The sequence below is a fragment of the Colletotrichum phormii genome (genome assembly GCF_030913505.1).
Source record: "Colletotrichum phormii strain CBS 102054 chromosome Unknown BDP81scaffold_12, whole genome shotgun sequence".
NCBI classification, from domain to species: domain Eukaryota; kingdom Fungi; phylum Ascomycota; class Sordariomycetes; order Glomerellales; family Glomerellaceae; genus Colletotrichum; species Colletotrichum phormii.
The window spans coordinates 72,390-95,995 of record NW_026851454.1 but is presented as its reverse complement, the minus strand read 5'-3'; the positions used below and the strand labels follow the sequence as shown (position 1 = coordinate 95,995).

At 53.8% G+C, this 23,606-nt stretch overlaps 9 protein-coding genes across 9 annotated transcripts; 7 read left to right on the top strand and 2 right to left on the bottom strand.

The window, feature by feature from the left end:
- The first annotated feature begins 908 nt into the window (after window positions 1-908).
- BDP81DRAFT_38167 (uncharacterized protein) lies at window positions 909-1,650 on the top strand. The gene has a single exon (XM_060586893.1). It carries the CDS (start codon window positions 1,058-1,060, stop codon window positions 1,529-1,531), a length of 474 nt encoding a protein of 157 aa, XP_060444040.1. The 5' UTR covers window positions 909-1,057; the 3' UTR covers window positions 1,532-1,650.
- Window positions 1,651-2,074: 424 nt separating this feature from the next.
- Window positions 2,075-2,801, bottom strand: BDP81DRAFT_38158 (uncharacterized protein). The gene has a single exon (XM_060586890.1). The coding sequence runs from the start codon at window positions 2,593-2,595 to the stop codon at window positions 2,137-2,139; it is 459 nt and encodes a 152-aa protein (XP_060444039.1). The 5' UTR covers window positions 2,596-2,801; the 3' UTR covers window positions 2,075-2,136.
- A 3,520-nt stretch (window positions 2,802-6,321) lies between these two features.
- Window positions 6,322-7,612, top strand: BDP81DRAFT_38122 (uncharacterized protein). The gene is made up of 2 exons (XM_060586878.1): window positions 6,322-6,979; window positions 7,312-7,612. The coding sequence occupies exons 1-2, from the start codon at window positions 6,425-6,427 to the stop codon at window positions 7,432-7,434; spliced, it is 678 nt and encodes a 225-aa protein (XP_060444038.1). The 5' UTR covers window positions 6,322-6,424; the 3' UTR covers window positions 7,435-7,612.
- A 178-nt stretch (window positions 7,613-7,790) lies between these two features.
- BDP81DRAFT_395031 (NADPH-cytochrome P450 reductase) lies at window positions 7,791-9,991 on the top strand (the record flags this gene model as incomplete). Its single annotated transcript, XM_060588028.1, has 3 exons — window positions 7,791-9,572; window positions 9,636-9,914; window positions 9,974-9,991. 3 exons carry the CDS (start codon window positions 7,791-7,793, stop codon window positions 9,989-9,991), a joined length of 2,079 nt encoding a protein of 692 aa, XP_060444037.1.
- An 86-nt stretch (window positions 9,992-10,077) lies between these two features.
- Window positions 10,078-10,662, top strand: BDP81DRAFT_38105 (uncharacterized protein). The gene is made up of 2 exons (XM_060586866.1): window positions 10,078-10,566; window positions 10,631-10,662. The coding sequence occupies exon 1, from the start codon at window positions 10,164-10,166 to the stop codon at window positions 10,470-10,472; it is 309 nt and encodes a 102-aa protein (XP_060444036.1). The 5' UTR covers window positions 10,078-10,163; the 3' UTR covers window positions 10,473-10,566; window positions 10,631-10,662.
- A 438-nt stretch (window positions 10,663-11,100) lies between these two features.
- On the top strand, window positions 11,101-12,669 carry BDP81DRAFT_429688 (uncharacterized protein). Its single transcript, XM_060590537.1, has one exon. It carries the CDS (start codon window positions 11,111-11,113, stop codon window positions 11,711-11,713), a length of 603 nt encoding a protein of 200 aa, XP_060444035.1. The 5' UTR covers window positions 11,101-11,110; the 3' UTR covers window positions 11,714-12,669.
- Window positions 12,670-15,720: 3,051 nt separating this feature from the next.
- BDP81DRAFT_395030 (sporulation-specific protein) lies at window positions 15,721-17,722 on the top strand (the record flags this gene model as incomplete). Its single annotated transcript, XM_060588027.1, has 7 exons — window positions 15,721-16,607; window positions 16,661-16,751; window positions 16,811-16,900; window positions 16,981-17,072; window positions 17,121-17,378; window positions 17,435-17,530; window positions 17,587-17,722. The coding sequence occupies 7 exons, from the start codon at window positions 15,721-15,723 to the stop codon at window positions 17,720-17,722; spliced, it is 1,650 nt and encodes a 549-aa protein (XP_060444034.1).
- A 255-nt stretch (window positions 17,723-17,977) lies between these two features.
- BDP81DRAFT_38050 (RIO1 family protein) lies at window positions 17,978-19,571 on the bottom strand. The gene is made up of 2 exons (XM_060586845.1): window positions 19,374-19,571; window positions 17,978-19,310 (listed from the first exon to the last, which is right to left on the bottom strand). Exons 1-2 carry the CDS (start codon window positions 19,434-19,436, stop codon window positions 18,117-18,119), a joined length of 1,257 nt encoding a protein of 418 aa, XP_060444033.1. The 5' UTR covers window positions 19,437-19,571; the 3' UTR covers window positions 17,978-18,116.
- Window positions 19,572-19,731: 160 nt separating this feature from the next.
- On the top strand, window positions 19,732-22,962 carry BDP81DRAFT_472254 (proteasome/cyclosome). Its single transcript, XM_060594610.1, has 4 exons — window positions 19,732-20,044; window positions 20,097-20,167; window positions 20,226-22,703; window positions 22,760-22,962. The coding sequence occupies exons 1-4, from the start codon at window positions 19,924-19,926 to the stop codon at window positions 22,784-22,786; spliced, it is 2,697 nt and encodes an 898-aa protein (XP_060444032.1). The 5' UTR covers window positions 19,732-19,923; the 3' UTR covers window positions 22,787-22,962.
- The last annotated feature ends 644 nt before the right edge of the window (window positions 22,963-23,606 follow it).

Here is a 23,606-nt window from a genome sequence, read left to right as displayed (position 1 = left end):
GGTGTTGCCGGTGGACGTGGTAGCGTTGGTGGTGGTGGTGTAGCACGGGACGATGAGCAACCCTTGATAGCCGTCGGAGGAGGGCCGAGGAAGAATGGAGAAGACAAGGCGAGAAAAAGGTCAGGCCAGACTATTCCAAACCTTGCCTTACCTCATGGCTGACCAGGAAGAGAGAGAGAGAGAGAGAAGAGACGGGACGAAACGAGACGAGCGAAGCGCGTTCGTCGGCGAATATCCGTCACGTCGTACGTAAGGCGAGGGCGAGGCGCCGCATGGCATGACACAAAAGGCAAAATAAAGGGCCAAGCGAGGGTAAACGGGCTGGGGGTGGGATGGAGACTCGGGAAGCAATGCAAGCCTCCAAAGCTTCCAAAGATGCTCCTCCGAGATGCTTCGGTGTGGTTGAAAGGCTTGACTTGACGCAGCTATGCGGGGAATTGGGAAGGGGGGAGGGAGGGCCGAGGAAAAGACGATACAGCGAGAAAACGCCAAGTGAGAAAAAAGTTGTAAAACTCACCCATTGTTGCGTCGGATCGAGTCCCATGATCCGGGTCTTACGGCATTCGAAGGTTTGTCCACCGTCGCTGGTGGCCGCCACAAAAGTATCGAAGATGGACGTGGAATCGAATCAGGTGTTGTGGGTAGGTGGATGGATGATGGTGGATGACGGATGAACAATTGGATATCAAGAATGCGGCAGCGGAGGAAGAAGGAGAAGAAGAAGAAGAAGGATCAAATCAACATCCGGACCAGAACAGGACAGCAACGATCAAATCAGGATTGGGATCGGGGTCTCCGTCGGGTATATTCTGATTTGCGAGTTGCGATGGCGGCGCGGCACGGCGGCGGTGCTAGCAAGTTCAAGCCGGTGGGTAATCAATGATGAAAGAGCATGATAATCATGATGATTGGAGAAGTTGGGGCCTTGTGAGCCTTTTGCTTTTGGGAGGGGTGGGAAAGGAGGCCGAGCAGCAAGACCAGCCCGTTCTAATCCCAATCCCAAAATCCAATATAATAATCTTGTTCAATAAAGCAACCCAAGAAGAGAAAGTCGGACATGCCTATCCAGTCAATCAATCAATCACCTAGCCAGTCACTCCAGTTAATATCAACTGAGTGGGAATCGAACCCGGACCAAGCTGCAAGCACCAGCCTCTTCTCTTCTCCAGAACTCCTCTTCCGTCTTTCATACGAACATGTCATTTCATTACCATTGGACAACACGGTACTCCGTAAACACAGCCTTTTTCATTTCTTGCTGGGGTTTGTATGGCTGACTACGAGTCTACGGCGGCTCTTTTGGGTTGCTGTCACCGAGCCTATAATAATCCCGCCGGACCAGCCCAGAAAAGAAGCAGAAGAAGCAAATGAAGAAGAAAAGGGCACCATTGGCCGTTGGAACCACCGAATACCGTCCCATGGCCAGGGGCCCAGGGGTGCGAAGCAGCGAAAAGAAGCACAAGGCAAGGTATTGCCTGGGTGCCTTGCTCGCCGCAATTACACGCAGCGTCCACACATCCGAACTCCGTAGGTACCCTCCGACTACTTTTGTCGCTTCTCAACTTTCTCGTACTTCTCTGTATGGACTCATGGAGTATGGAACTGACTTCGACTGAGGTCATGATGGTTTCTTTCTAATGCTCGTCAGCGATGACCATCTTACCCCAATTGCCCCCCCCCCCCCCCCCCCCCCAATATGCAAATCCAACATGCCATCAATGCCTTCCTTGCCTCGCGGCTTGCCTTGCACCGGACTGTCTCTCCTCTCAAGTCTCACAAGACCAGCAGAAAAGAAAGTCAGCAGGGTCTCATGCCGGTCCATGTCATGCCTTTCCCCTCCTTCCCCTGATCCTAAGCCATCTGCTGCCCAAGGCACCGCGAGCTATGAGATCACACAAAGCTCCTCGAGTCCCTCTCCAAATTGAGACCTGCACCTCTCATTCGGCATCTCCCTGCCAGTCCCTGACCTTGCAAGGCCCTCGTGGTCCTTTTTGCTCAGCCGTAGGCTGTTGATGATGTCGATGTTCGTCTCTTGAGATGCACATTGATATTGCCTCGCTTGATTCGCCCACTGGGGCATCACCGTCTTCGCCGTAGTCCAACATTCGGCACCAATCATCGTCTTTCTGTCAGACACTAACAGAGTGACCCGAGATGTGGCTTCTTTAGCCCGGAAGCCTCCGCTCGCGGGCCAAATCGCCAGAGTCCGTCACAATTTTTCTCCATAGCACCGGCCACGCGACAAGGGGAGGATCTATGCAAGGGCCACGCCCAATCAGCATCTCCCACAGACCACTCGACGAGGGGGCCACAGGAGGGAAGCATTGGTCCACCGTCCAATAGCTGAATACCTAGCCCCGGGCACACAGGCACAGGCACGATAGGCTGACTGAAAGGTCTCTGAGACGGGGGAGGGCCAAGCCTCGACGGGCTCGATCCGAGGGCATAACAACGGACGACCCTCCGTAAAACCCCTGGACGCGCTGAAGCTTGCTGGGAATGGCCAGCGGACAGAAACATTGGCCGAGCTGTGAATCTGTGAGGCGGGCGGCGACGGGAGCGCGGGTAGGCGGGCATTGATTGCCACGGTCCCATCCAGCTGAACACTTTGACTGTTCAACATTGCCATGAGTCCCATCACTGCTGAAATTTTGGTCTGCACTCCATAAGACGAAGATCACTCTCGGTCAACCCAGAGTTCCGTTCGTGCATCGCAATCTGGCCTCTGGATCTCCAGTTGGTCCTAATTCCTGAGGTAAATGATTAGTCTGTCATCTTGTAAAGCAACCCACAAATTTGCACAGTCTTTTGCCTAGCAAAATGCCGCATCATCTTTGAGCGTACAAACTTCCTTGGGGTTTGGACAGGTCATATTCATGCTCATGCAGACGCAAGAGCGGGCTACCGTGCGGTCCCCGATGGCAATTTCTGACTCCGCTGTCCGATCAGAAGAAACGAGTGATGTGTCACGTCGATGTCGAGCAACCCAAGTATCCGTACATAAAATGTTACCGTGAACATTTGTCGACGATCAACAGCAATTGAAGTCGGAATGAGCGAGACTTGCAGCGCGGGAAAGAGTTTCTCTTCCCTGATGGATGCTGATGCTCACAGGTTGCGGCACATGCAGGATGATTGCCGTTAGGATTGTCCGCTGCACGTGTGGCCTGGAAATATCCGAACAATATCAATCCCAGCATCGAATGCCGTCGATCAGCAGTTCTAGACTCGATGCTGTCATATCTCGCAACCGTCGCAACGGCTTCTTGTCTTCGTCTGCAAGTAGCCAGTGGCGAAGAGCATATGTGGTCGATTTCTCGACTATTCGAAATGACTGGCATTGAGGACGCTCTCTGGCCCCGTCGGCACTGACCGCATAACAGCATCACGATCAATGGGCTGATTCAGTGGCAGGCGCCCCGACTTGCCAAGTTGAGATCATGGAAGGTGAGAAAAGAAAAGAGGGTAGTTTCCGGCACTCGCGGCGAAGGCAGGTAATGTGAAGGGAATTTGTCGAGGAAGTTTACCCTGCCGTGCTTGCACGAGAAACGGGGTATGACGAAGTGATCAAGAGGATCCCAGGTCTTAAGCTGATGGCAGAGACTGACTCCCTTTTGAACGAGGCGAGGTTCGTTCGCACATTGTTCGATGGGATCTGCACTCTGCAGTGCTTCACAGCTTTCCATTCTCAAGAGTTGTACACGAACCTCCCTAGAGCCTAGGCTCTGGCCGCGGCTCAGTGCTGCTAATCGGTTGAAGGCCTTATTTCGCTTCTATTTGCATTAGCAAACGCGGGCGTGGGGGTGGAGCGCCGCTTGCAGACAAGGAAACGGCCCAGCCGCCCAGGTAGGATCAGAGTGGGTATCCGCCGGTGGTGGAGAGCCAGGACTGGCGTGAAGGTCCGAGACCGAAGCTGCGGTGAAACCCTCCAAATCGCCCGGAGAGGCCAGCTGGCCCGTAATCTAGGCCCGGTGCCTATGCTCAATCGCCAGCAAAGAGCTCCGGTGATTGTTTCGGATGCTGATCCGGTCTCACTACGGCAGTGGCGGCGTGGCTCACCACCCTGGCTAGACGAAATAGCTGAGGCAGACAGTGGCGATCTCTCTCCTTCATGTTATCGCCGGCCGGCATCATGGAAGCAGCGGACTTTGGGACGGGCCCGGCGCACCGCGATGCCGTCGACTCTTCGGCTCCACTCTGCGGACAGTGTGCAGACAGGGACGGCCGGGAGAGTTAGGGTGGTGGTGGGTGGTTGAGACGGGCCTACTGGGGCACACGGATTCCGCGTATTCGTGTTCGGTTTTGAAATCTGTACCAGTCCTATATCCCAGTAGGCAGTAAAACGCCTCGCCGTCGATGATCATCATACGCGAACACATTGGCTCCCGAGATGAGAAGGTCTCCTAGAAACCGTGTTCGAGAAGCATCGAGGTACGGCCCGCGTGGATCACCGCTGCGCCCTGGCGCTTGTCGGAGTGATCTGAGATTGTTAGGCCGAGTCGCCGTGTCATTAAGCAAAAGCTTGGGTCGTCGGAGGCTTCGGCCGAAAAAAATGTGGCTGTCATTGATGAAGACGTGGCCTGAAATGGAATGCGTCAGTTTCCTTGCGACGGAACCCGAGGCATCGGGCAGCCGCGGAATGCACCAACGTTTAAGGTAATTCGTAGACTGGTAGCTGGGTGACTGGTGGTAGGTCACAGGTGTAACAACTGAGACAGATGGTGCAGAGAGAGAACTGTGTAGAGTACATATGCCAAGGATCGACCGTATCCATACTGTATCCGTAGACCGTAGTACAGAAAGAGCGTATTCGTTCTTTGTAGACAGCTGGGTAGGTATCCTCGCGCCAGAAATTAGAGTAAGGTAGCGTGGGTAGGTAGGTAGTTGAAGCCTTGGGGAACATGACACAGCAACTGCCGTGGTGTCGTGGTGTTGTGGCATGAAGTGTGGGCTGGGCTCGTTATCGGTCTCGCGGGGTTCCCTTGCGCAGGCTTGGGCTTGTGGCAGTGGCCCTGTGGGCTACCGTCGTCGCTCGTGTGCCAACCCAATCGAGGCGGAGAGAGAATGGGAGAATGGGACTGCTAGTGTTTGCTGGCTGGTGGTCGTCCATCTCGGCATATATCTGCTACTGCGGTGTCATCAAAGATGAATGATTCAACGAACCGTTCGAGTCAGACGCACCGTCCCCTTGTTGGCATGCATAGTGTGGGATGTATCCGTAGTAGTCTACAACCTGGAGTGTTAGAGTCAGGCTGTTCTGATTCCTGAATTCTTATTATGGACGTAGGAACTGTCCGTCGACGCCTCATCAGACCACCTTTCAGCCTTCCAGGAGCTTGTAGAGAGGGACGGTCTGTTCTCTACTTGGTTCCCGCATACGGCGTGTATTCGTACAGAGAGGTAGGTAGTTGGTCGTGATAGTGTAGGGCCATGTGGTGTGGCTGGCGGCAAAAGAGAGTTTCTTGCTTCGATGATGAGCTTCTGCAGGTTTCCAGTCAAAGGATTGCCGCACAATGTCAAAAACGACTGCCGTCAATGGAAGCAGTCACCAGTCACGCAGTGAAAGTAAACCATAAAGTTTCCGCGGTGGAACCCAGGCATGGAGATATCTCGGCACCGACCCCTCGGGATCCGCTGATCGAAGCTCTCAAGTCCGCCTTCCCCATTCTGAGTGGTCCACTTGGATAATGACTAAGCATACAACCGAGAAAGACCGTGCGTCTGTGTGTACGTATCGAATGTTTGGTGGGGAGACGGTACATGGCAGCGTCAAGACTGGGCAGTACCTACCTTACCTAGAGAGAGAACTGTGGAAGGTGCGGACTAATACCTGCCAAGGAATTGACCCGTACTTTCCTCAGTCTTGGGCCGGAACACCAAGACCTAAAGTGTAGAAATGGAAGGAAGGAAGGAAAGGCCGACTGTCCGCGCCAAAGCGGTGCGGTAGGTACCTACCTAGACCATTCACAGCTTGGAAGCAACTGGAACAGGTACGTAGAGGAATTCTTGTACAGAGGAAGGCACAAAAGGTACGTAGAGCCGGCGGAGAGATATTGGGCAACGGCTTTCCGCTAGGGAGTGGGACAGAGAATAGAAAGGAAGGAACCTCGCTTTCGATTCGGAACTGCCCTGCCAAATCCTGGAACGAGAGCATGCCAAACCCGACCCGACTGGAAGGTGGAGAGGCACAGACCGATACTCGTACCTTCCTTCCATAACCTTACCTTAGGTCGTTCCTTGCCTTGGGCTTCCATGCACATCCAAGTGTCCGTACCTACCTTACCTTGCCTCATTACGAATATTCGCACAATACCTTATTACACAGTTACATAGATAGATCATAGGTTAGGTACTGGGTAGTTAACAAGGAACAAGTTCAAGTCAGCCCAGTTCTGTGTCCACTGTCCCCAGACTAGGCCGTCCAATGCAACTCTGCCCGCCGGTCCCTTATCGCACTTCCGATTCAAAGTTCCGTCCGTTTCCTCCTGTGCTGCGGCCTGCCTGCCCCGGCCTTGCTTGTCCTCATCAACTCCCGTCGAACGAGACGAGACTTCTGCAGCGCACGAACAAACCCCGTCGACTCTTCCTATTTTCTCCTGACCTTGCCCTCTCTTACTCTTACTCCTTACTCTTACTCCTTACTCTCACTCCCTCCGTCTCAGCCCTCTCCTCCTCAAATTTCTCCATACTCCGTTCTTCCTATTTCTTCCCGCCGACTGTTCACTCCGAGTCCGCTTACTATTCAATCCTTCTCTCTTTCCTCTACTCCATACCCGACCCGGAGCCATCTACCAAACAACTCTCCCCGGTGTACACTCTCATACACATACACACTTCACTTACTCCGTACTCTCCCTCCCTCCCTCTCTCTCTCTCTCTCTCTCTCTCTCTCTCTCACTGCTCACACGCTCACTCTTGCGTTGTGTGCTTCCGCCCGTACCTTTCCCAACTGGGGTCTCGGCGTCCTTTGCACAGACCGGTAAGTCCAATCTTCTCTTTGCCCGTGGACCCTAAACCCCCGTACCTCCCACCCTCCCCCATCCCAGTGCTTTGGTCTGGCTACCTTGCCTTGGGTGTCAGCCTTTGGTCCCACGCTGTGCACTACCAGAACTGTGTTGCGCTGCAACGCAACTAGACAGGACAAATAGTGTACTGTGCAAAGTAGAAAGGTGGTTGCTGGCTGCCCACAGGTCTGGCCGTCATTGGCGGCGCCGGAACTGCTGGCACTGGTGCGTGTCCGAAACTCGGCATCGCACTGTTTCCACTCTCCCCGACCGACGGGCTAAATGCTGGGTCTGACGGTCTGACCAGACCTTCTTCCTGGTTTTACCCACATCCTCCTCCACCACAACCACTCCACCACAACCAACTCCACCACAACCATACCTCTTCCTCCCGGCCAATTGTCGAATCACCCCCGCTGATCTCATGTGAACACGATTGCAGTATTCCGCTCCATACTCCGTACCTCACGGGCTACACACGAGGCTTGCATTTCTCCAACTCCCTCCAACAACCGCCTATTCCCGCGGCTGTCAGATCGCCCCCCTAAATAGTCGCCTATTCACGGCTGTCAAATCCGGCAATCCCACTCGCACTCCTGGGCTGGTAATTCTTCATCTCCATCGCTCGCTGCGACTTTTTACCTCCTTGCAGCAACCCCGCCAATCTTCACTCGTACAACAAACACCACCCTCTCTGCCCTGTCGCTGTCGCGCATCACCTCGGAATTGTCAGTGCTTCCGAGCCGCAACCCTTCCAAGCAGTCCAGTTGAGTCCGACGGCCCAACATGGCGGAACTCGACACGCTGGACATCGTCGTCCTGGCCGTCATCCTTTTGGGTACGGCCGCCTACTTCACCAAGGGCAAATATTGGGGAGTAGTCAAGGACCCCTACGCCAACGCCTTCGCCAACGCCAATGGCGCCAAGGCAGGCAAGACAAGAAACATCCTCGAGAAGATGGATGAGTCGGGAAAGAACTGCATCGTCTTCTACGGATCCCAGACTGGTACCGCCGAGGACTACGCCTCTAGACTCGCAAAGGAAGGCAAGAGCCGCTTCGGTCTCGAGACCATGGTCGCCGACTTGGAGGACTACGATTACGATAACCTCGACTCCATTCCCAGCGACAAGGTCGTCATGTTCGTTCTCGCCACCTACGGCGAGGGCGAGCCCACCGATAACGCCGTCGATTTCTACGAATTCATCACCGGCGAGGACGTCTCCTTCTCCGAGGGCAACGACCCCGCCCTGAGCAACCTCAACTTTGTCGCCTTCGGTCTCGGTAACAACACCTACGAGCACTACAATTCCATGGTTCGCAACGTCACAAAGGCTCTCGTGAAGCTCGGCGCATCCAAGATCGGCGAGGCTGGCGAAGGTGACGATGGCGCCGGTACCATGGAAGAGGACTTTTTGGCCTGGAAGGACCCCATGTGGGCTGCTCTCGCCGAGAAGATGGGTCTGGAGGAGCGCGAGGCTGTCTACGAGCCCACCTTCAGCGTTCTCGAGCGCGAGGGCCTCGACGCCTCGTCCTCCGAGGTCTACGTCGGAGAGCCGAACAAGATGCATCTCGAGGGTACCGCAAAGGGTCCCTTCAACGCCCACAACCCCTACATCGCCCCCATCGCCGAGTCCAAGGAGCTCTTCAGCGTCAAGGACAGAAACTGCCTGCATTTGGAAGTCGATATCAGCGGATCCAACTTGTCCTACCAGACCGGTGACCACATTGCCATTTGGCCCACGAACTCCGGTGAAGAGGTTGACCGCTTCCTCGACCTCGTCGGACTTACGGAGCAGAGACACTCGGTCGTCAGCGTCAAGGCCCTCGAGGCTACCGCCAAGGTCCCCTTCCCTACGCCCACCACCTACGATGCCATTGTTCGCTACCACCTCGAGATCTGCGCGCCCGTTTCCCGTCAGTTCATTTCCACCCTCGCCGCTTTCGCTCCCAGCGAAGACATCAAGGCCGAGATGGTCAAGCTCGGTGGCGACAAGGGCCTTTTCTACGAGAAGACCAGTGCTCACTTCTACAACATTGTTCGTTTCTTGGATTCTGTCAGCGGTGGACAAAAGTGGACCAACATCCCCTTCTCCGCCTGGATCGAAGGCCTTAACAAGCTCCAGCCTCGTTACTACTCCATCTCCTCCTCGTCCTTGGTTCAGCCCAAGAAGATCTCCATCACCGCCGTTGTCGAGAACCAGACGATCCCTGGCCGCGGCGATCCATTCCGTGGTGTCGCTACGAACTACCTCCTGGCTCTGAAGCAGAAGCAGAACAACGACCCCGAGCCCACCGCCTTTGGATTGACCTACGAGATTACTGGCCCCAGAAACAAGTACGACGGCATCCACGTCCCCGTCCACATCCGCCACTCCAACTTCAAGCTGCCTTCCGATCCCTCCAAGCCCGTCATCTGCATCGGTCCCGGTACCGGCGTGGCCCCCTTCCGTGGTTTTATTCAGGAGAGAGCCAAGTTGGCTCGCGATGGCGCCGATGTTGGTCAGACGATTCTCTTCTTCGGATGCCGCAAGTCGACCGAGGACTTTTTGTACAAGGATGAGTGGGAGGTAAGCAGAGCCATCCTTTAACCCCTTGCATGGTTTATGACACAAGACTGACACGTGTAATAGCAATACAAGAAGGATCTCGGCGACAAGTTCGAGCTCATCACCGCATTCTCCCGCGAGGGCCCCAAGAAGGTTTACGTCCAGCAACGCCTCAAGGAGCGCTCCAAGGAGATTAACAAGCTTCTGGAGAAGAAGGCCTACTTCTACGTCTGTGGTGACGCCGCCAACATGGCTCGCGAGGTCAACACCGTTCTGGGCCAGATCCTGGCGGAGCAGCGTGGCATCTCCGAGGCCAAGGCCGAAGAGATTGTCAAGAACATGAGAGCAGCCAACCAATACCAGGTACGTCGGGTCGCATTCCCCCACAACAGTTTCGAGACCGATGCTAATCAATGCCACAGGAGGATGTTTGGTCATAGAGTCGGTCTGCGTAATGTGACACGGAGTACGGAATCTAGAAAGGAAAACGGAGAAGGCATCTACGCTCTCTTTATAGAGGTGCGAAATCTGTTCGTGCGTGGTATGCGTGTGGATGTGCGCACGTCTTCTATATCAGCATAGGGCGGCGTATGTTGTGCATATTGGATCGGGATGAACGGAGTAATGTCTCGGGGAAACCTAACCTACCTTAAACCCATCCCACCGACCTCTTTGCAGGCAGATCGCGCAGACGGGGTTCTTCCTTTTTTTCAACTATTTTACATTAAAGCAACGTTGGGCGGGCAGGCAGGCATGGTGACGAGCGGGCAAGGTTTTTTCTTTTTGGCTTGGTTGCTTGACTTTGGTTTTCCAACTTGGCATACAACCTCTGTTTTTCTTGTTTTTATGCCGTCATTGTCCTGTCACGCGTGCCACTGGATTGTCAGTTGGTTGGTTTTTTGGAGTTTGTACTGCAGATAATGATTCGTTCAGAGTATAAACAGTTCATCTTCCAAAGTCTTTGTCCACAATATGTCAATTGTGAAATGACAGTTGTGATTTACCCTGAGCTTAGGTAGGTGTCTAAACCCTCAAATTGATGAACTTACCCATCATACCTAACCCGGCTGGCCATCTAGCTGTCTTCCTGGAATCATTAACTGGTAAAGTAAGTACCAACCGGGCCTACCTCAACCGAGGCGACATGGTGCGGCCCTCTGTGACGAGATGCTGGGTGATACGGGTAGTTGCAGAAGCTTGGGCTTCGCCATGGCGTGATTGGCCTTTCGGTGGTTGCTACTTGACACTTCCTATTCGAGGGGAAAAATATATATTACTCTCCTTGACACGACCCGGGACGCCGTCACTTTGGTCAGTAATCAATAATTGAATCGGAAAAAAGCTGAACAGATCGGGAAGCACCAAGCCCGTCCGTCCGTCTTCTCGTGCGGGAAAGAATAAACAATCCTTACGGATATTTGCAATCAATCAGTCAGCATAACTCAGCAACACCCCGTTTCCCTAGAGGTACAAGAATAACCGGTTAAAAAAGACCAACCCCGGAATGAAGGAGGAAAGAGACCACTGGTGAACCTGAACCCGGAACGGGTAGGGACGTGATGCGATCATCCCTCTCTCCCCTCCCTCCCCCCACCCCGCAAACATTCCAACATACCTTACTTACGGATGGCACTGCCTGCCGAGCGGAGGATCGACTCGGTGACCGGGGTTGGACGATGGCACTAAGCCAGAAATTGCTCTCCGAGTGCGAGCTGCTCCCCTTTCCGTCCTTGCTCCCCGCGGCCTTGTTTTACGGATACCGTCAACTACGAGATCGTCCACGGTCCAAGGCCTGGCGCGATGACAACCAACACAGGCTGCCAATGCTCCTCGAACACTTCTCGATCCGAACGGCGGCAGCGGCGTCTCGGGTATCTCACACTACCAAGAAACAAACAATGAGCAAACATCAGAGCTCGGAGGATCATCCCCAGCAGAACGTGGAAAGAGGGTGTGATAAGACGTCGAGGCCAAGTCCCTCTCCTCACAACGAAACGTGGTATCGCATCCCTCCCAATCTGTCCTCCCAGTCCCAGCGTCTTGCAGTGCGTGTGGAACCAAATTTCATCATCATCGCTTTACCGGTTCTTAGAGGTCCGGCAGAAGCCGCCATGTTGTCTTGGTGGTGGAGGAAAGAATCGAGACATGACAAGCCGGCATGACCTGCATGACGGCCGAAGCAAGGCGCAAAAAAGGCACTTTCCAGTCGGCGTAAGTGACTGGTCTGCGGTCCTCCGGATCATCGCCCATGTCTGAGCCCAATTTGCCGTCTCTTACGAAATGAGTATCAGTCGCCAATCGGTCTCATTGTATGGGCTGAAACGGGCACCAAGGGAGTTTACTTTTTGATGAAGCTGCGCAGTCGAAATCGTTGATTCGTGAGGTAGAAGGTTGGCGCAAAATGGGGAACAACTTTCGAGATCCAAGACGCCTGTGACGCCTTGCTTGCTGCAGGCTGCAGCAACAAGCTGATGTTTGCCTTTTGGTCCTGGTCTGCCGCTGCAAGATCCGATCTCCGCCCCAGCCAACCTGCAACCTTTGCACTTGACAGCCCGGACTTTGCTTACCGCCACTTTGGACGACGGAGATCCAAAAGAGACCAGTCACATCGGCTGTCCTTTTGCAGGAAAGATGGCTGCTCGATCCTCGACTCCAGAGGGCAGAAAGGCGATTCGTTCTAAACTTCACAGTCACACTGCCCGCCCGGGCCCAGGCTTGACTTGCTGAAGCGGCTGCTCTATGCAAGTCCGAAAGTTCTGGCCAGCCGACGCGGGTAAAATTATCAGGAGAACCGGGGAGATGAGGAGGCCGGCGGAAATGTGGAGGCTTTCATCACCACAGCTTCAGCCTCAACTCTCTTGCGACCTCACAGAAGGCGTGCTCCTCTCGCCACGGTCATGAACCACCAAGAGCCCGCAAAAGAAACCAGAAAAGGGTCCCTTGCGAATCTCAGAGTCGAGTTCGTCTCGTCATGTGCGTGAAAAAGCGGCACGGTCTTATCCCACCCCACGACATTGCTTTTTCCTCGTCGGCACTAGCAGGGAACGAGCATGTTAGTTCTCGGTTCTGGGCCAAACACGCTTCGCCTTCTGTATGTGAATTCCATGTTCTTCTGCTCGTTCTGTGGGTGTCGATTGTGAACGCCAGTACCAAGACCTCGTGGCTCGACCGGGTTGTGATCTCTCGAAATGCCGTCAACGGACAACGGCAGACAGCCTCCCTGGCCGGTCGTTCGTCAGCACTGTTAAAAAAAGACCAAGAAAGACACACCTGGGGAGAGCATGAGAAACTCGCACAACCTCGGAGACAGCAACAACAGTATGCCATGCGTATCAAAATTGGTCTCAGGTACCCGCCACGCCACGTCGGGTTGCTTGACACTGCTGCCCACGCCAACACTCCAGATCACGCCAGCCACAGACTATCGTGAGATGCAGGCCGCACACTTTCTAATCCGAACCCGGCTAGGTTCTGTTTCGTCTCCAAGTGAGTGATTCTCAACAAAAAAAGGAAAGCCAGGTTGCGCTTCGCTGTAGACAGACCGCTGTCTTCCGTTCCCCAAACTGCAGATAATCCTCTGCTTGGTACCCAACCCCTTGTTTGACAAGTTGGCTCGAATGCTTCGTCTCAGAAGTGCTCTGAACCCTTGATCCTGGGGCACCGAGACTTCCAGAAGTCAGTCGGCCAGTCACCGCCCAGAATACACCTCCGACGGGGTGGGTGGTGGACATCGGGATGTCTGCCAAAGTGAGTGCTGAGTGCGTCGCGGTTGCCGGCAGCCATTGGCCCCCGTCGAACACACACCTACATGATGAGGATCGATCTCAGACTCAGGCATATCAGGTCACCCGCTAGGCCTCAGACTGGCCGCTTCAAAAAGAGAGACATCAGGCAGCCCGTCCATTTCTGAACCCTCGGCCGGACGGCCTCTCCTTCTCGACGCTAACCCTGTCTCAGAGATCAGTGGGAAGAAAAGCAACAAGTTGAGTGGATCAGCACTCTATGACAACCACGCTTGGCTGCAGGGCAAGGATAGTGGACTGCACAGAAACCGAAAGAGCAGCCTCCATAAAGATGAGCAGAGATCCCTCTCAGCCGCCGGAGAATGGCCCCTATTTTCCTGCGAAATGGCATCCAGATAGATCTTCTCCTCTTATCCGACGACTTTTTCGTGGTTGAATCGTTACCCTGGTATTCTTAGGACAAACGGACGGTGCATCAAGGTTGCATTTTGATATTGGAGTTTCCTTGTCAATTTGGGTACCTGCAGCGTCGTCTTTGGAGGCATTCGTTGAGGAACCGGTTCGACGCAGCCACTTCGTTGCGTATTCCCCGCATACATCGATATCGCCGGCCAGTGGCAGCTTGACGGCGTTGGTCCTGGACAATCCACAGGACAGCTTGAGCTGGAGTTCTGGATACACGGGTTGATCAGTCCTATAAACCCGCACTGCTGAGAGATACTAATACGACTTGCAGACTCTCTCAAATATTGACGACATTCTTGGTACCGGATCGCTCATCGGTATCAGCAGCATCCTTGGTTGATCGAGACTTAGTGCAGCGGACCAGGCAGCCGAAGGAAGACTCGCAGATCCAAAGAAGGGAACGACTTGCCATCTTCGCTGGCAGCAAGTTCTTCAGCAGCTATCAAGCATCGTCTTCCGCAAGAAGACAGATTCGACTACTTTTGGAAAAGCAGGGGCATCATTCATAATCGAGTGGTGCTTTTGGTTGACGCAGGAGAAGGAAGTTGACATCGCCTGACTGCCGCTACTACGGCTTGCTCGAGGTGATCGTTCCATTGAAGATCATCGTCGACTGTTTCCTCCTGTTGTAGCATTTCTCTTTTCAATTCGGGGAAGAACATCGTCAGGTTAACAAATTTGGGAAGCCTTGAGACGTCGAGCAGAAGGAAGAAGCAGTGAGAAGTGGAAGGAAAGGAAGCTTGTCTCCACGGCCCATCTCCCGTTCCAGTCACACTTCTAGGTACGTTCCCTTTCTCCTGTCTCTAGGGTACACGATCCCCGTCAACCCTTATCGACAAGATTTTCCAAGCTGGAAGGAAGGAATGACGTCTACCTCTATGCTACGGGGAAGTTGCTAACATTGGGAAAGTAGCACGGCACAGCCATTGGTGCTGGCAGCTGACACCCACCGGGCCTTTCCCCCGGTCCGAACTGACGGGGTCACCTCTTTGCCCCCCGGGTGCCCTCACCTTCTCTGCTTACATCGTCACTTGTCTTGTTCTGCCTCTCAAGCAAAATCTTCTCTTTCCCACACATTCACAATCTCTCCTTCCAGCTTCAACGGATCCAACAAACTTGGGCTGCAGAGGAAGGCAAAGGAAAGCAAAGCATCCTTACCTTAGGTACGTCTCGTCATCTACCCGCTCGCCCTTTATCTTCTGCCAATGCCCCAGGTTCGGCTTCGTTTCCTCCATCTTCTCTCTTTTCTCTTGACCACAGCATCACCACCACACTTCTTCAACCCACCACACAGTCTCTTTGACTCCGACTGCTCCCGATAGCTTGTTCCATCTTTTTACTGATCACTCGCTTCTTCACAGAGTCTTTGGTAACAACATTTCCCATTGTTGACGTTGTTCGAGTCTACGTTCGGTTCCAAGCCTCTGTTCATATCCAGACGACAAAGGTAAGTTTTGGCTTTACCGCCACACTCCACGCAAACCTCCCCATGCCCTGTTTGTCTTTGACCAGCATCACATTCTTCCCCATCCAATAGTGTCACCTGTTGGCGGTGTGACCATTTTGTTGCAAGCGCCCGATTTGTTGGAGATCATTTCGATCTTGCAGATTTCCTCGCCATTTCCCTCTGCCCCCCAGCCTGTCCGTATCCTGGAATACTCCTACCACTGTTCATCGCATATCATCATTTACTCCAAGTTCATTCGCTAACCCTTACATAGTTCCAATCCGCAGAAATTCCGACTCAACGCCTCTTTTCAACCCTTGGAACCCATTGAAATCGTTCCTGTAAGTGCAATATCGCGTCCGCCCAACCCCCGGACTTCGTGTCAACCTTCCAGCATGGCACTCGCCCCAGTGCCCTGCGGCTTCTGTTTGATACAGGAGAAAGCTTCTGACACGCTGCTAACTGATCGATGTTCAAGACCGCGGACTTGACTATGTCTTATCAGACTCACAGCATGGACCCCAAGCACTCTGTCGCCTATGCTGGACCTGGCAGTCACGCCAGTCAGTTCCCCGAGAACCAGATGCCCAACATGATGGGTAGCGTCGACGCCTTGAATGGTGCTATCGGTCAGTTCCAAAACATGACCTTGGGTAACGGCATGTCCCACAACGTTGGTGGTATGGGACAGATGGCTACTGGCCATCCGTACATGATTCCCCAGGATTATATCCTGGCTCCTCATCTACCCTCTGCCTTGGGAATGGATCACCTCTCTCAGGGCCCGTACGGACCAAGTGGCTACTTGGCTGCGCCTGGACAGTTCAGCCCCTACGTCCCCTACCCCATGATGCCCTTCACCCCCGGTCGCGCTGTGAGTGGCAACTCGGCTCTCCAGGACCGCACCAACCGCGGCCACAACGACGTGCCCGGTCTTGAGAATCGTCGTCACAGTGGTGGTTCTTACACCACCACCGAGTCTGCTCCTACGACTCCTTTCTACAGTGGCGCCGGCAAGAATGACAAGGGCCCCCGCGTTGCTGCGCTTGATCGTTCAACCTACACTACGCCTTCTCCCCAGCAGCTTGTCGGCGGCAACATCTTCGTTGAACCTGCTGCCAAGCACGGCGTCATCACTATTCCGGTCGACCGCAACTTGGAGGAGATCCTCAAGCAGGATCCTCCCATCCCCAAGGCCGTCCCCGCAGTCTTCACCCCTGCCACCCAGATGAAGACCCTGGATCAGAGTTTGGAGAATAGGATCCCGGGCAACCGCAATGTTTACATTCGCGGTCTTCATCCGACTACTGATGATGAGCTCTTGTACCGCTTCACTTCCCGGTTTGGCGAGGTGGAGACTTCCAAAGCCATCATTGACACGTCCACTGGTGCCTGCAAAGGGTACGTTGGATCGAGCTTGGTTTTCCATGCACTCTTCGCTAACGACTAAACAGTTTTGGCTTTGCCAAGTTCTTCGACGTCCGCGACTCGGAGATGTGCATCCGAGGCTTCCATCGTCTCGGATATGAGGTTGGCTTTGCTCGCGTATGTTCTGATCTGCAACTATCCAGTGCCCAGCACCCATTGTCTAACGTGTTTTGCAGGAATCTTTCAACTCTCGCCTCAAGGCTGAGGGTGACGAGGGCTCTACCAACCTCTACATCTCCAACCTCCCCAAGAGCCTGACGGAGAATGTGAGTTTGCGCTGACCTTTTTTTTTCTTCTTTTTTTTCTTTTTTTGGGCTGTTCCTATGCTGAATACGGACACCTCCAGGACCTCGGCGATATCTTCAGAGGCTACCACATCATGTCGTCCAAGATCCTGCGTGATAGCATGGGCAACAGTCGTGGTGTTGGCTTCGCTCGGTATGTGACTCCTGACTACTCTCGAATGCCGCATGCTAATTAGCCCAGTTTCGAATCCCGCGATGTTTGCGATGCCGTCATTAAGCAGTTCAACGGCATTCCCATCGGCGAGGAGGGCATGGTGATGAACATTCGCTATGCTGACACTGCTGGTCAGAAGGAACTCAAGCGGGTCACTGCTGAGCGTCGCCAGTTCCGTACCAACGAGTACAACATCGGCGCCTACGGCACTCCTCTTGTTGGCATCCAGCCCAACATGTACAATCAGCCGGCCTGGAAGCGTGCTCTGCACTCCACGGCGAACAGGTGAGCACCCGTCACCCACTCCATCTCTGACTTCAATTGCTGACCACTTGCCACAGCTACGCCCCTCGTTCCATGACTGGAGGTCTCGATCGGATGGGCAAGGGGGTCAAGTCTGATGACTACCAGGCGGGCACTGTTCAGGGACATACCCAGTACGGTGACCATTCTCGCCATTGGAGCATTCTTCTTGACTAACCTGCTTGTTCAGATCACCCGCGGAGACTACCGTTGTCGAGATCTCGTCCACCGAGAGCGACGAAGGCGTGACTATTCACGCCGACTCGGCCACGCCCATCATTGTCAGCACCCAGTCGTCCCCTATTTGCAAGAAGGAGAAAAAGTGAGTTCGAGTTGTGAGGGAATAGGAGTGTCAGCGTATTTTCCGGGTGCATCATTCCTCGTCTTGTTCCGCAGATTTCGGAGTTTCTGCGTTTCAGCACACATGGCAGTATGGTTTTGATCAGGGAACATATTATGCTCTGAGGTAGCTCATACTCTTGATGCATTCTGTATGAATGGCGCCAGCTTTTAGTTCTTGTACCTTAGTTTTTGGGAGGCAGATCAAAATCGGGACGGCGTAACGCTTTTTTTTGCCACAGACTCATGAAGTCGGAAATTGTAACATGAAAAATTTCCAGCCACATATGATCCGTATTTGTGAGAAACAATTGTGCACCAGCAAGCGACAGAAGGGTTTCTGAAACTAGTAAAGAATTTATTCTTTGATTCCTCGACGGCTTAGGTCTCGTCTGCCACCGTCAACTTTGAGAATTTTTGGGTATCAACTCCATCCTCTGCTCTTCCACTTGTCTGTGCTTCTTTTTCATCCCCATTTTCGGTTGGCACGCTTGCATCTTGAGCATCTGGCGCCTCATCGCCTGACTCCTCCTCCTCATCGTCTTCCTCGGAACCGTACTCCTCGTCGTCATCGCCCACGAAGTCACCCTCGTCGTTCTTGGAAGCGGCCTGTTCCTGAATAGCCTTCTCCAGATCCTTGGCCATCTTCTTCGTGAAACCAGATGCCGTCAAGGTCGCATCTATTCTTGTGGCACCGCCCTTGCCAACCAGCTTCTTTGCATCCTTGTAGAATGGTCCCGGTGTCGTGGCAGTGAATTTAAATCTCTTTTCGAAAAAGCGCTTGATGCAGTTGACATCTCTGTCAAAGTACATTTCTGCGTTCTCATGATCCATAGACACCATTTGGGGGAAGTCGATGACGATTGGTACCAACGTAATCGTCTCCTCATCCCCTTCTTCCGTTGTGGTGACGGAAACCTCCTCCTTGATAAGAATGTTGAACTCGTTGTAATCTCCGTGAATAAGTCCATGCTTAGCCAAGCGGAGCAGCAGATCAATCAGCTCAGAGTAGAGAAGCGCAGGATCTGGGACATTGGCTATTTGGCGGAGAGGAAACGAATCGATGAAGGACATGACAATGGTGTGTCGGTTTTGAGCGATGGGTTCGGGCACGGGGAATCCCTCATTCTTCAGAGCCTTCATGAAAGCAAACTCCTTCATCGCTGCGAGCCTTGAAAGGTACATCCAGGATCCTGACTGTTTGTTCTTGAGGTAGTCTCGGTTCGACTTGACTGTCCGGAAAGAGATACGACCGAGTCTGTGGATCTTGAGAATGCACTGCACGCCTCGGTCGTCGGCAACCATAACAATATCGCTTTCTTTTCCGACTCCGACTCTGCTGCCGACGCTGTAAACCTCCTTGCGTGTCGAGTACGTGTGCATCGCGAGATAGTCAAGACCGCCGTACGTGAGGCGGTATCCGTCATATTTGGCCTCCTTGACCTTGGCGATGAGGCCGACCTTGGCGAGATTGGAGATGGAACGGTGCACGCCGCTTGCACCGCCGCGGAGGCGCGATAACTTCTCGATCAGCGACGTCGGGACCAGCTCGTGGTTCTTGGTGCCTTGTTCAACCTTAGGATCCTGTAAGTGGGCTGCCTGGAGGGGTTATGGAGGGGTAAGGTGAGGGAGACGAACTGCTGCGAGGACCTTCCAGTCCTCGGCGGCCAAATGCCGCAGTGCTTTGGTATCCAAATGCATCCAAGTTGTTCTGCGATCGCAGCAAAAACGTATTGGTGAAATAGGACTAAGGTTGAAATTCTTCCTTCATTTCTCAAGGTGCTGAATTACGAACCCAAGAACCCCTCCATTGAAAGAAAAAGTAGCCGGGGTTTGAATGTGCGCTATCGATAACATGGATAAGATAAGTTTGGCCGGGACGGGGTCATCGACTCCCGACGGTCACGTGGCAGGCTGAACACCCCAGGCCCAAGTGTGTCTGTGCGGCAGGCAGGCCAGGCTCGTACGCAACCGGGGAGCTTCGACTTGTTGCTTAGCTTTACAAAGCTACCATCACCTTCCATCTCCCTCACGAATCACAACCGCCCGCCACTCTATCCTTCTCTCAACCGCACACCATTGATCCGACATCTAATCCTCGACGAACTACACAGAGGAACGCGCCGATTCTCGACCCAACTCCCGAGGACACACCCCACCCGTAAAGAGTCCACAAACACACGTCAAGATGGCGCAGGACAGCGAGAAGCCTACCGCTGCCGACAAGGGCAAGGGAAAGGCCGTAGAGGACAACAAGAAGGAGAAGTCTCAAGTCAACGGCAAGAAAGAGGATGAGAAGATTGTCGACTGTGAGCGATATGGGCTGTCTCGCGAGATTGATGAGGGGCTAACTGCTTGCAGCTGCGGAGGAGCTCAGCGAAGAGGACCAACAGCTGAAGAACGAGCTGGATATGCTCGTCGAGCGCCTGACGGTGCGTTGCCATGATTGCAACGTTGGTGCAATGCGAAGTATGCTGACGTCGTTTACAGGAATCCGATGCCTCGCTCTACAAGCCGGCCCTTGAGGCCATGAAGAACTTCATCAAGACGTCAACCTCGTCAATGACGGCCGTGCCTAAACCGCTGAAGTTCCTGAGACCACACTACGAGACGATGACAAAACTTTTCGAGGATTGGCCGAAGGGAGACAACAAGACGTCACTCGCAGATGTTTTGTCAGTGATTGGTATGACGTATTCCGACGAGGACCGACAAGACACCCTCAAGTACCGCCTGCTTGCACCTTCATCCGACATTGGATCATGGGGCCACGAGTACACCCGGCATCTGGCTTTGGAGATTGGCGAGGTGTACGGAAAGAGGATAAACGCCGACGAGCCGACGAAGGACCTGGTCGACCTTGCCTTGATTCTCATCCCGCTCTTCTTGCAAAGCAATGCCGAGGCAGACGCTGTGGACCTGATGAGCGAGCTCGAGATCATCGACCAGATCCCCAATCACCTCGACAAGGACACCTACGGCCGCGTCTGCCTTTACATGGTCAGCATGGTCAACTTACTAACTTACCCCGACAACGAGCTCTTCCTCAAGACCGCTCACGACATCTACTTGACATACAAGGAGTACGCTCTGGCAATGACCCTTGCCATTCGCCTCAACGACGTCGACCTCATCAAGGCCGACTTCGAGAAGGCCGAAGACCCCGCTTTGAAGAAGCAGCTGGCTTTCCTCATCGCACGGCAACGCATTGTCTTGGACCTCCCCGCAGAGGACGCGGACGCCCAGGCAGTCGTGGAGTGTCTGTCGAACCTCAAGCTGTCCGACCACTTCAAGTCGCTGGGTAAGGAGCTCAACATTCTGGACCCCAAGACCACGGAAGATATCTACAAGAGCCACCTCGAAAGCAGCCGCGTTGCTGGCATGACCAACCTCGATTCTGCCCGTCACAACCTGGCTGCCGCTTTCGTCAATGCCTTCGTGAACGCCGGCTTCGGCAACGACAAGATGATGCTGGTTGAGCAGGATAAGGAAAGCTGGGTATGGAAGACCAAGGGCGACGGCATGATGTCGACTGTGGCCTCTCTGGGTACTCTGTTGTTGTGGGATGTCGAGGCTGGCTTGGACAAGATCGACAAGTACACCTACGCTGCGGAGCCCGAGATCTTGGCTGGCTCGATGCTTGCCATTGGTATCATGAACTCCGGAGCACGTGTTGACTCTGAGCCCGCTCTGGCTCTGTTGGGCGACGAGGACAAGCTGCACCACAAGAACCCTCTTGTCCGAACCGCCAGCATCATGGGCCTGGGTCTCTCCTACGCCGGCTCAAACAACGAGCTCCTCCTGGAGCTCCTTTTGCCCATCATCACTGACTCTTCCCAGGAGATGCAAATTTCCGCCATGGCTGCCTTGTCCTGCGGTCTGATCTTTGTCGGCTCCTCCAACCCTGAAATCAGCGAGGCTATCGTTACGACACTGCTTGACGACGAGCGCAAGAACCAGCTCACGGACAAGTGGACTCGTTTCCTGGCACTTGGTCTCGGCCTGCTCTTCTTTGGCCGTCAGGAAGAGGTTGACGTCATCCTTGAGACCCTCAAGGCTGTTGACCACCCGATGGCGAAGCCGACGGCTGTGCTGGCTGAGATCTGCGCTTGGGCAGGCACCGGTGCTGTTCTGAAGATTCAAGAGTTGTTGCACATCTGCAATGAGCACATTGAGGATTCGGATGAGAAGAAGGGCGACGAGCTTCTCCAGTCATACGCAGTGATTGGTATCGCACTCGTTGCCATGGGCGAGGATGTAGGCCAGGAGATGGTTCTTCGGCAGTTTGGCCACCTCATGCACTACGGCGAGCCCAACATCAGGAGAGCAGTCCCTCTGGCCATGGGTCTGATCAGCCCCAGCAACCCTCAGATGAAGGTCTACGACACACTCTCCAGATACTCTCACGACAACGACAACGACGTGGCTATCAATGCGATTTTCGCCATGGGTCTCTTGGGTGCGGGTACGAACAACGCTAGACTGGCTCAGCTGCTCAGACAGCTGGCCAGCTTCTACCACCGCGACCAGGAGTCTCTCTTCATGGTGCGCATTGCTCAAGGTCTTTTGCACATGGGCAAGGGCACTATGTCGGTCAACCCCTTCCACACTGATCGCAACGTTCTTTCGCGCGTGTCCACTGGTGGCCTGCTCGCTGTTTTGGTCGCCATGATCGATGCCAAGTCGTTCATCACATCTAACTCACACTACCTGCTCTACTTCCTGGTGACGGCGATGCACCCCCGTTTCTTGGTGACGTTGGACGAGGACCTGAAGCCGTTGAAGGTCAACGTCCGCGTTGGTCAGGCAGTGGATGTCGTCGGCCAGGCGGGTCGGCCCAAGACCATCACCGGCTGGCAAACACAGAGCACGCCGGTGGTTTTGGCGTATGGCGAGCGTGCGGAGCTTGAGGACGAGCAGTACATCAGCTTGAACAGCACACTTGAGGGATTGGTGATTCTCAAGAAGGTACGTTTGAAGACACTATTCCCAAGGTGAAGGAGTGCATTGCTAACTAGTTATAGAACCCCGACTGGGTAGAGGAGAAATAGATGATTTCAGGGTGTTACGGGGACCTGGGGTCGTAGGTCCAGGCTTGGGACTGGGACACGATACACTGTATAGTAATCTTACGTCTGTGAGTGGCATTCGCAATGTCATCAGACAGATGAGATCCCACATGAATAGACGGATCAGCTACTGCAATGAAGAGGCGTTTTAACGTTTACATATTTCGAAAGTGATATGTTCTCGAATACATGTGCAAATCGTCGCAATTCCCACTTGAAATTTGATAATGTCTGCCCGTGGAGCTGCAGTGGTGAGTTGCCCGTGGTCTCGGTGCAACGAGGAGCGGCTGCGGCTGTGTGGTGGGTTTGTGTGGTTGCAGATGTAGATGCTGACCAGGCGACTCCGCTTGCCTCTTGCAGCAATTATTGCCGGCATGAGCCAATCGCCGTTGGTTCTGTGATATCTGGGGATTTCCAGCGATCCGAAATACGATGAGATTATAACATCAAGTAATCGGCACTGATACAGCTAACTATCAACCTCTAAGACCTTGAGGAATCGAGACATTGCGCATGCACATGGGATATCTTGTTTCCCCATGTAGACGGGGGCGAGGACGAAAGAAAGGTCTTGCTTGTACGTAATACACGTCACGGCTGGTGCATGGCGGGATATTGCCTGTAAAGCGATACGGGCACGACGGGCACGATGGACGGGACGGGATAGATAGGGGACAAGTTGCATGGGGTGTGTTGAAGGTTCAGAAGACTAAACCAGGCTGAGGAGAGCTGACCGTGGTGCCGCGGTGTAACCCTGTCACTGTCCGATGCCTACGTAGTACCTTGTGCCAAGGCACTGGAG

Coding starts and splice junctions, on each gene's coding strand:
- BDP81DRAFT_38122 (XM_060586878.1), top strand. CDS start 6,425: ATGCAACTCTGCCCGCCGGTCCCTTATCGCACTTCCGATTCAAAGTTC. Junction 6,980..7,311: donor GGCGTCCTTTGCACAGACCG/GTAAGTCCAATC, acceptor CGGTCTGACCAG/ACCTTCTTCCTGGTTTTACC.
- BDP81DRAFT_38105 (XM_060586866.1), top strand. CDS start 10,164: ATGAACGGAGTAATGTCTCGGGGAAACCTAACCTACCTTAAACCCATC.
- BDP81DRAFT_38158 (XM_060586890.1), bottom strand. CDS start 2,595: ATGGGACCGTGGCAATCAATGCCCGCCTACCCGCGCTCCCGTCGCCGC.
- BDP81DRAFT_429688 (XM_060590537.1), top strand. CDS start 11,111: ATGCGATCATCCCTCTCTCCCCTCCCTCCCCCCACCCCGCAAACATTC.
- BDP81DRAFT_38167 (XM_060586893.1), top strand. CDS start 1,058: ATGCCTATCCAGTCAATCAATCAATCACCTAGCCAGTCACTCCAGTTA.
- BDP81DRAFT_38050 (XM_060586845.1), bottom strand. CDS start 19,436: ATGCATTTGGATACCAAAGCACTGCGGCATTTGGCCGCCGAGGACTGG. Junction 19,311..19,373: donor ACTGGAAGGTCCTCGCAGCA/GTTCGTCTCCCT, acceptor CAGGATCCTAAG/GTTGAACAAGGCACCAAGAA.
- BDP81DRAFT_472254 (XM_060594610.1), top strand. CDS start 19,924: ATGGCGCAGGACAGCGAGAAGCCTACCGCTGCCGACAAGGGCAAGGGA. Junction 20,045..20,096: donor GGATGAGAAGATTGTCGACT/GTGAGCGATATG, acceptor AACTGCTTGCAG/CTGCGGAGGAGCTCAGCGAA. Junction 22,704..22,759: donor GATTGGTGATTCTCAAGAAG/GTACGTTTGAAG, acceptor AACTAGTTATAG/AACCCCGACTGGGTAGAGGA.